This window comes from Petaurus breviceps, unplaced genomic scaffold (genome assembly GCF_028583685.1).
Source record: "Petaurus breviceps papuanus isolate PSGF00001 unplaced genomic scaffold, PetGlider_PUasm1.0 171, whole genome shotgun sequence".
Taxonomy (NCBI): Eukaryota; Metazoa; Chordata; class Mammalia; order Diprotodontia; family Petauridae; genus Petaurus; species Petaurus breviceps.
Window position 1 is genome coordinate 26,088,880 of NW_027185754.1, and position 10,409 is coordinate 26,099,288.

Consider the following 10,409-nt stretch of genomic DNA (forward strand, 5'->3'; position numbering starts at 1 on the left):
AGAGAGAGAGAGAGAGAGAGAGAGAGAGAGAGAGAGAGAGCACTAGAATGGTGGCAGTGTCAGAGGAGAGAAGGGGGCATATACAATAGAGATGTTGCAAAGGTGAAATCAACAGACCTTGGCAATGGCATGGATATGGGGGGAGGAGATACAGAGTGAGAGAGAGTGAGGAATCCAGAATGACTCCTGCGTTGTGAGCCTAAGGGGCTAGGAGGATAGTGTTGCCTTCCAAAAAGGAAATTAGGAGAGGAGGTTTTAGGGGGAAAGAGAATGAATTTGGTTATTGCGTTTAAGATAACTATTGGACGTCTATTTGGAGATGCCTGAAATGCTGTTGGAAATGTGAGATTGGAGTTGAAGAGAGAGACTGGGTCAGGCAGGAAAGATTTATTAATCATCAGCATAAAGGTAATGATTAAATTCTTGAGAACTGATGAGATTGTCAAATGAAGTTAGTAGAGAGGGAGAAGATGACCCAGGATTTATTGAATATTGGACTACTAGGTTAATTTTCTTCTGTTTGTTATATCTTCATTCTGTTCCATTCATTGACCTCTCTTTTTTAATTACTGTCAAATTATTTTGATGATTATTGCTTTGTAGTATAGTTTGAAATCTGGTACTGTTAATATAAGCCCCTTTGTTACCATTTTAAAAAAATTTATTTCCCTTGAGATTCTTGACTTTTTATTTCTCCAAATGAATTCTACTATATATGCATACATATATGTATGTGTGTGAATGTGTGTGTAGATGCATCTTCCTGAATTAAAATCTGACCTCAGGCACTTATTAGCTGTGTGACCCTGGGCAAGTTACTTAACTCTGCCTCAGTTTTCACATCTGTAAAATGAGCTGAAGAAGGAAATAGCAAACCGCTCTAGTATCTTTGCCAAGAAAATCCCAAGTTGGGTTACAAAGAGCTGAACACTACTGAAAATGACTAAACAATAACAATATATAATATTAGTTTGGTATGGCACTGAGTAAGTAAATTGGTTCAGATAATATTGTTATTTTTATTGTATTTGCTTGGTATATCCATAAGCAGTTAATATACTTCTGCTTAGGTAAGGTTACTTTCTACTGGGTTGGGGCAGAAGATCAAGAAAGGCTCTGGAAATGTTCATCATAGCTTACGTTATTTAGCTCCTAGTTTATGCACACTCATGGATCATAGTGCTAAAATATTTGTTCAACAAGCATTTATTAGGAACCTATTAAGGTGCCAGACACCATACTAGTTGCTGAGGATACAAATACCAAAAAAAAAAAAAAAGTCCAACATATACCCAGACAAGTAAATGCATAGTAATTTTGGAAGGCAAAAAGGTGTTAGTAACTTGCATGATCTTCATAGGAGATGGCACTTGAGCTGAATTTTAGAGAAAGTTCCAGTATTCTAGGTAGCCTAATTGCCTTGATTCTGTCTCTGTTTTGATATTATAAGAGATAGCTGCATCCTGAATGTTATACAAGACATGTTCTTCAATACTTCTGTTATCAGTTTGAATACGACACTTAATGTAAGAAAAGTTGTTTATAAAATAATAATAGTTCACACTTGTCAAGTCAGCAAGTATTTATTGTCTACTATGTGTTAGACACCATGCTAAGTAATAGAGATGCAAAGAAAGTCAAAAGTAGTCCCTTCCTTCAAGGAGCTCATACTAATGAGGGACACAAAATGCAAACTCCTGTGCATAACCAAGATAAATGTAGGATAAACTGGTAGTAGTCTCAGGGGAAAGACCCTTTATATTAAGGGATTTTAGGATAGGCTTCTTGGAAAAGGTAGAATTTCAGCTGAGGCTTGAGAAGCCAGGGCAGCTTGGAGGCGGAGATGAGGAGGGAGAGAATTCCATGTATAGGGGGACACTGGTGAAGCTGCAAACTATGCTTTCCCAGAATCCTGCCGAGGTAAGTGGTGTAAGTATGTCACTCACATTTTACAGGTCAGAGGTACTGAGCTTTGGTGATGTGTTATAACTTGTCCCAGGTTATGTAACTAATACAGTTTGGAAACCAGGATTCCAGATATCATCTCCTTACTCCAAGCCCAGTGTCCTTTCTACTCTATCATGAGGTCTTTTAGGATAGATTGATTTTGGTAACACATGAGCAGCCCTGAATGGATTGCTGACATTCCTTAGATTTGTAGGTGACTAAATATTTTCCGTTTGAAGTCAGGTTATAAGTAACTCACAAATCATAAATGCTGTTTTTCTTTTTTCTTTTTCCGTAGGGTTCTGTCAAGATGAACTGTCAGTTGAACACGACCCGACCAATAGTAAGTCCTACTCATGAATGTTCCCTGTAGTTTTCTAAAAAATAGAGATTATGGGAACCTGAAAGTTCATTTATATGTATTTTGCATCTGTGTGCCAGGCTTCTCTCCTTCTCCCTCCGCGCAACCTAAGATGATTTAGCAAACCATTCAAAAGTATCAACAGACTTGTTAAAAGGCATATGTTTTTAATCTGAAGCTAAACTTTGTTGTGAAAGGAGGAAGAACACATTGCCTGGACAACATTTGAGACATAGTATCATAGAATCCCAGGGTCACAATGGCTTTATAGAGACCATGGTTAGTATAACCTGTACATGAGGCAATAAATCCCTTTATAACATTCCTGTACAATCATCAGGGTTTGAAATGAATTTTTTTTTGACCTTACTACAAAATGTTTCTCTTATACCTCCTTTCCCCAACTTTCTACCCCCTACCTCTTGCATTTCTCTTAGCAGTACATATGTATAAATCAATAGTTTGGGTTTGGTGATATGGTGAAACATCATGTGCATAATCTTATGAAGTTCAATTGGTTTTGTTTGATTCATTATTAAATAGTTAATATCATGAGTCACAAAATATGACTTCTTGCCCCTTTTCTTTCTTGGCTCCTTAAGGTCACTTAAAATAAATTGTTTCAAAATTTTTAAGAGTTGTCTGCCATTTTTGTTCATCAGAGTTTCAGCAAGTATATCTTTGGAGAAATAGATCTTTGTGTGTGTGCATGTGCGCGCGTGTTTGTAAAAGAAGGTGTGTCATAGGGGAGTCAAGCTTCTTTAGAGTTTAGAATATAGCCTCAAAGTTCAAAGCCACATCAGAAGCCAATTAGTTTAACCCACCTCTAACACCAACTTGTATTTGAAGGTCTCCAGAATTGGGGAATTTACTACCTCCTGAGATAAGTCATTCTATTTTTAGAAATTGTGATTTTAAAGAAGTTTTTCCTTATCTTGAGCCAAAATCTCTATCTTGGCTCTAAGGTCCCTTTTTGGACTATGATTGAACTAAAATAGCTAATTATGTATGCTTTGCAAATCCAAATTGAGATTTTTTTCCTAAGCATATTGCATATTTATGTTATCCTATGCTACCTCAGGGGCCATAACTAGCAGCAGTAGGTAGACTAAAATAGGAAAGTAGACTTCATTTTAGTAAAAGAAAGAACTGCTATCTTGAGAATGTGCTATCTCACAAAGTAGTGATTTCCATGTCACTTCTTGTCTTTGGAAGAGGTAGAGTGACTCAAAATCAGAATCCTTTTGGAAGGGGGCCTCTAGAGTCCATCTAATCTAGCCAAACCTGTACCTAAACAAGAATCCTTTCTACAACATATCTGAAAAATAAAGATTCAGCTTAAAAAAATAAAAGATCTCCCTTGAAGGGGAATCTAATACCTTAAGACACATTCCATTCCGTTTTTTAATAGCTCTAGTTTTTCCTTATATCAAGTCCAAATTTTGCCTCTTTCTAACTTCCTTCCCATTGTTCATAATTTAGCCTTCTAGGGCCAAGATGAACAAGTCTCAAGTCTAATCTTCTTTTCTCATGATAATCCTTCAAATGTTGAAGATAGGTATAATCTAGGCAACCACTCCCCCCATATTTTCTATAGATAATTCTCAGTTACTTCACTCTGTATATTACGTGATCTCATCATAGTCATTTACCATCCTGGTCACATACCTGTTTATTGATGCCCTTCCTGAAATGTGTCCAACACAGAATAGAATATTCTGGATATGCTTTGATAAGGTTGGAACTAACTGCCCTCTCTAGTCCTGACCACACACAATACCTTTCTCAATGCAACCTGAGACTGAATTAGCTTTTTGGGGTGTCATGTCATACTACTGACTCACACTGAGCTTGCAGCACACTAAAACCTTTAAGATATTTTCAGATTAACTACTCTCCAGCCATGCCTACTCTGCTGTGTACTGTGGATAATTTTTAATTTTGTATTTATTCCTATTATATTTATTCCCTTATATATCCTATTAATTATAATCATATATTTATTCCTTTTATATATCCTATTAATTGTATTTATTGCTCTTATGTTTCATCCTATTATAATTGACCCACAGTTCTAATCTTTCAAGATATTTTTGATCTTGACTGTCAGCCATAGTTTATGTTAGCTATCATACTAGTTTTATGTCACTGGCAAACATAGTAAATATATTATATATTCCTTTGTTAAAGTCACTGATAAAAGTGTTAAAACAAGATCAACTACCAGCACAGGGCCAAGTATAGTTCCCTGGGCATTTTACCGGAGAGCTTTTCTCAAGATGACATAAATCAATCAATCAATGAACCCTCTTTAGATCTAGTCACAGAGTTAGTTCTGAATCCACCAAACTTTACTACCATAAGACTCACATCTCTCTTTTACATAAAAATAACATGGTAGACTTTGCCAAATCCTTTGAATCTAGGTAATTATAGCATCCACTTCCTCTGCTAGTCCAATAATCTGGTCAAAAAGGGATGACCTGTTCTTGAAGTCATATTAACGTGATCAACTGCTACTATTTTTTAGATGTTAATCGTCCCTTTAATAATAAAGAATGTGCATTTGAAGATTTTGCCAAGAATTAGATTCAGTGATATCAACAAACATTTCCTGAGCATCTGCTATTCTGTGTTAGGTAGACATAGAAATTGAAGTTAAAACTCACTGTCTTGGAGTTTTGCAGACTATTCTCATCTCATTATTTCCTCCCTATCAGCCTTTTTTTCACCTTTGTTGGTGAAAATTAGGTCCAGAAAAGAACTTTCTCTCATTTGGCATTATTTTTTGAAAGATGGAATTATCATTAAAGTGAGCCAGGAAATTGTTAACTGAGAAGGAGCTCCAGCAGATGTCCAGATAATTGAAGTCCTCCATTACTACTGTATCATGCCTGTGTGCCAGGCCTGTGACCTGTTTCCTGAATTCCTCATCTGTTTCCTTGTTCTATCTAGGTAGTCTGTAGTATACTAATCATGAGTTATTATAATCATGAGTACATAATCAAACTGAGAACAGTTACTTCTGTTTCTGTCTCTGATATTCATTCAAATGCTCTACACCATGCATCCCATCTTGGGCTACTGGATTTTTTTGGCTTATCTTTCAGTTAGAAGCTGTCTCTTTCTTTTCCCTCTTCCCTCATCTTACATATCCTGGTACTTTTGAATAATCCTTCCAAAGCAATCAATATTCCATGTCCTCTATTGCATATACTCTCTCATTAAATCTCAGTATTGTCTGTGAGATTATATATATATATATATATATTTTTGCCTTAGGATCTCTAGTTGACCTTGCTTTTTTATGGATTTATGTATGGTTTTATGTGGTTCATTACTGGTTTCCTTCTTGGATTTTGTCTCCTGTTTCTAAGGATTTATATTGCTGCTACTCTTTCTGCTTTGCAACTACACTCTACTTAGCTAGATTAACTAGATATACTTGGACATTTTTCTCAAACTCTTCTTTTAAACTGAAAATCCTCATGATTAGTATTACTAAGCATCTATTTATCTATTTATGCTGTCTCTACCTTCTTTGCTTTTAGAATTTGTCTAACAGACAAAATAAATTTCATTTTGAGGAAAGTGAAGTAGTAATAATAATGGGCTTTTTTCTAGCACTTTAAAGTTTGCAACACATTTTATATGCATTATTTCACTGGATCCTCCCAATAGCCCTTTGAGGTGTAGGTAGATATTCCTTCCCTCTTTTTTTTTTTTTTAAAAGCAATCAGGGTTAAGTAACTTGCTCTATTTCTGGGTGTGGTGCTAAGTATCTGAGCCTGGATTTGATCCCCAGGTCATCCCGACACTGGAGCTGGTGCTCTTATGTGCTGTGCTACCTGGCCGCCCCCCTGCCCTCTTTTTATAAACAATAAAAGTGAGGTATAGAAAGGTTAAATGCCCAAAGTCACACGGTGAGTTGACAGAACTGGGACTTGAACATACATTTATCTCAACTTCCAATCTAGCATTCTTCCTACTATTGCCAAGCTTTATTGGCTCAGCACTTTGCTAGGTGCTGTGAAGGAGCCAAAAATAGCATTTCACATGTCTTAGGACCTAAAGAGATTTTATATAATAGGCGAATGGAAAGGAGTACTTCACCTTTCACCTCAGCCTCAAACATTAACTTATCCGTGGGACCTGAGCAAGTCATTTGTCTCTGGGCCTCAGTTTCTTAAATTATAGGATTAGACTCTCTGAAGTTTTTTCCATCTTTATATATATAATCCTATGAGCTCTACTTCCTAAATGTCCTAGAACTAAAAAGCTTAGAGCTGTAACAGAGTAGTTACCAGAACATTTAATAGGTACCCAATAAATATTTCTTGATTGAGATATAAAATGTAAATACCTATGGGACTTATTGGATAGCATGGAAATTAATTTTAAAAGTTGAAAATAAAATTTTAATAAACAGTGGGTGGAAAATACCATACTATAGAGATGAGTAGCACTTGCTATTTTTTCTGTTCTTTCTTCTCTCATAAACAACCTTGACTTAGGAGAATAAAAAGCTAGAATAAAATCCGTGCTTGAGTGACTGTCATGATTCAGAGGAATTTTTGAATAATAGAAGGAACCTTGACAGGTCATATATTCTTATTGATAGTACCACACATTATCTATTCCAGATAGATGAAAATTCATCCTTTAAAAAAAACAAACTTCCAGAAGGAGATGACATTGTGGCCTCCTACAGTACCTGATCTGAATTTAGCATGCTATATAGTTTGTCACTTTTCTGTTGTTCAATCTTCCATGGGGATAGAAAATGAGATATTACTCTATTCTTTGAAGGAGTCATTAATATGCTTAAAAATAGTTTTTGTCATTCTGCTTTTAATTCATTTAACCTTTGACAGAATCATTGGATTTAGAGCTGGAAGAATGATTAGCATTTATATAGTTTAACTTCCTTCTTTTACAGAGAAAGAAAATAAGGCCCATGAAGAAGAGACTTGCCTATGGCCACAGAGGAAATAAAATAGTAGGGCTGGGATTCTCCTGACTTCAAACACAGTGTTCTTTTTAGTATATCATGGTGTCTTGATAATCTCAAGGGGAGCTGTTTTAACTTTGGAACTGTCCTAGGAGGTCTTTCTATTCTTTCAATATTGTTAGCTGGCCAGTTTTTCCAGCAAGTTTTTCACTGCACCTGGGCTTCACCTTTCATCATGCTTCTAAATATTGTTGCTTACAAAATATTCCTCTGAGTATCCCCCAGCCCTTCCTTGACTCTAAGGTGATCACAGATTTTTAGCAAGGATTTGTTTAATATTTACTTCCATCAGAGTCCTTCTTTAATGCCTCATTATGCTAGGGAGGGATGTTGGTCTCAAATGATCCAAATAACTACAGGGCACAAACTGTGGCTTGTCCTACCAAGTTGGGAAGGTTCTTAGGACAATTCCAGTGACAAGACAGTCATCTGAGTCCCACTGAAATTTAAGTTGTGAGAGGCTCAGCACTGAAAGACTGGACATCAGGGTTTGAGTCACTAATTAGCTCTGATAACTAATGAAGCTAAAGCACAGAGTGCTTTTTATCTGTTGGAGAATACTCCCTATCAATGAAATCATAGATCCTGAAAGAAATGCAGTATTGTTATGATACAGGAGACCAAAAAATCTAGGAAACAAACTTAGGAAATAATAATAGCAGTAACAGCTAATATTGTATGAGACTCGCTATGCCAGGCAGTATGCGAAGCACTTTACAGTTATATCTTATTTGATCCTCACCTACCCCAGGGAGTAGGCGCTATTGTTATCACCATTTTACAGTTAACAAAACTAAGCAAACAGAGTCAGCACCTTGCCCAGAATCACACAGCCTGTAAGCCTCTGAGGTGGGATTTGAATTCAGGTTCTTTTGATTTCAGGCTAAACAGTTATCAGAAACATGAAGAGTCTAAAGCCTAGTCAGGACCCTGCTCCTTAACTGAAGGCAGAAATTCACAAGTCGTCAATTTCTTGTCTAGCTAACTCTTTTCTTAATGATGTCCTAGTAATAAAATGCTTTTAAGACAAGAGTTCATCTTTACAAATGGTCAGCCAGAGAGAATCGTAGCATTTCCAGCTCAGATATCATGTGCCCTCTGTGGTACCTTTTCAACCTTGTGATTTTGATTTTAACATACAAGGACCTGATATACACATGGTCTCTGTCATATATTGACCCTGGGAGGCAAGTCATGATACCCTTTGATGCTGGGGTGCTGACTTGGACTGTGACCCCCTCCTCCCCACCATGTGATGATGGACCAACACATGATCGTCCATAAGAGATTAGTAAATTTTTGTGGATTTATAGACTTCTCTGGTTCAGTAATTTTTATATGTTGAAATAATGTTTATGTCTTTTTAGACCAATAAATCACACTTATTAATAACTACCTTCTTTTTTCACGGTACTGTACTCAGATGATTGGGTTACCATCCTGAATCCTCCTCACAATTTCTTTGTGAATGAGTCAAATATAAAAGGTGTGATTATTAGCTTGCTATTATATAAGAAGTACAGAGAGTGAGGGGTTAATGACAGCCCAAGTTCTATCAAATTATCCTCTCAAATTAAAATGTTTGCAGTATATTGGGTGGATCCTTTTTGAAGAAGAAAGACATGAAAGAGAATTATAGGAGATGAGAAAGATGAGATTCTTGAAATCATTTAACCTCTGCTTCAGTTTCCTTGTCTGTAAAATGGGGATAATAGCACCTCCTTCACAGTTGTATGGATCAAAAGAGATAACCTATGTAAAGCTTTTTGCAAACCTTAAGTGGTATATAAATATTGGCTATCATTGAAAGCCTAATCAGAGAAGTTGGCTGTCAGGTGAGGAATTTTGGGGACTCAGCATCAGATGAGGATTGCCTGTTAAAGCATGGAGGGGATTGTGAAATGGGGGAGCACTTATTCTGGGATCAAAGATCTTTGAAGTTAGGGTATTTATGTTATGGTACCCATACTGATAACAACATGAATCTTTGGGCATGGTACCCATTGTTGTTAACTCTCTGTTGTTACAAACCAGTTGGTGGAAAAGAGGTGAATGGTAGGGAATAGGAAATGAGATGTGATTTGCTGAATTCAGTTTAGTGTCATGACCCTTCTTATGCCTGAGCCCATGAGGATGCCTAGGAGATGGGCCAATTCTGTAAACTCCTTGCAAAGATAGAGGCTGCCACTTTTCCCATGCAGGGGATTCCTGTGATACTTGCCCAGCTCTGGTCTTCAAAGTCCAATGCTATGTCACAGGTTCAGGCTAAGTTCATTTCTACAAGGAACTTTCCTATTTGCCCTTCCAATTAGCATAAACTGGGGACAAGGGCAGTCAAAGGTCAAGGGAAGTTCAAAACAGCATGACCTCTGTGTGCTCCTTTTACCAAACAACCCCGAATCCCACAGTGCTTTCTTCAAGCATTTCTGAACCACCATGTTTACTATACAGTTGTAAAACTCGGGAAGAACAAGGATGGGCTTGATCCAAGGGAAGTCGGAAATATAGCCATTAAGAATAGAATGCATTGTTGCTTAAAACAGGAGAAATAATTGATTTATGTTATGGTGCCCAATTAGGCTGTAAACTGGGGGGCACTAAAAGCAACCCTGGGGCTTCAGGACAACTTCTTGCTTGGGCTTCTCTGTTCAGCCAACGGGAAGCTCCCCAATAAAGGTCATCAGCTCTGGAAGCTAAATTATTAATTCCTTTCATGCCACACAGGGATTGTAAACAGCACATAATACAAGACAACAACTGATACTGTTCACGTACTGGCCAGAAGAAAGGTCAAAGGCTACATAGTTGGACTGGCAACAGCTGTTCTTCAGAGTCAATCCAACTTTTGTCCTTTTCATCTTTTGGAGGGAAGTAGTTTCTACAATTTTTGGCTACAGGTTTATTCTCAAGTAGTCTTAGGAAGAATTGAACCACTCCATTACCAGATAACTAAAGCCATTTTGGGGAAGTTTTGGTGACCCTCTGTAAGGTATGTTGTAAATGAAATCCATGCTTGGGTGGGAGTTGTACAAGGTCTGTCCTTTGGGGATTCCTTCCAAATCTACTTCTTCCTCCTATAGCATTGCCTCT

The 10,409-nt window shown here is 37.1% G+C and overlaps 1 protein-coding gene and 1 long non-coding RNA gene across 3 annotated transcripts in view; one reads left to right on the plus strand and one right to left on the minus strand.

Moving 5' to 3' along the window:
• The window catches only part of NR6A1 (nuclear receptor subfamily 6 group A member 1), a 251,344-nt gene that overhangs the window by 24,821 nt on the left and 216,114 nt on the right, over positions 1-10,409 (plus strand). For both annotated transcript variants that reach the window (XM_069082779.1, XM_069082780.1), the window contains exon 2: positions 2,246-2,290. In XM_069082779.1, coding sequence (XP_068938880.1) covers positions 2,246-2,290 — 45 coding nt within the window. The remainder of the gene's footprint in view (positions 1-2,245; positions 2,291-10,409) is intronic.
• The window catches only part of LOC138157201 (uncharacterized), an 81,435-nt gene that overhangs the window by 9,789 nt on the left and 61,237 nt on the right, over positions 1-10,409 (minus strand). The window lies entirely within an intron of this gene.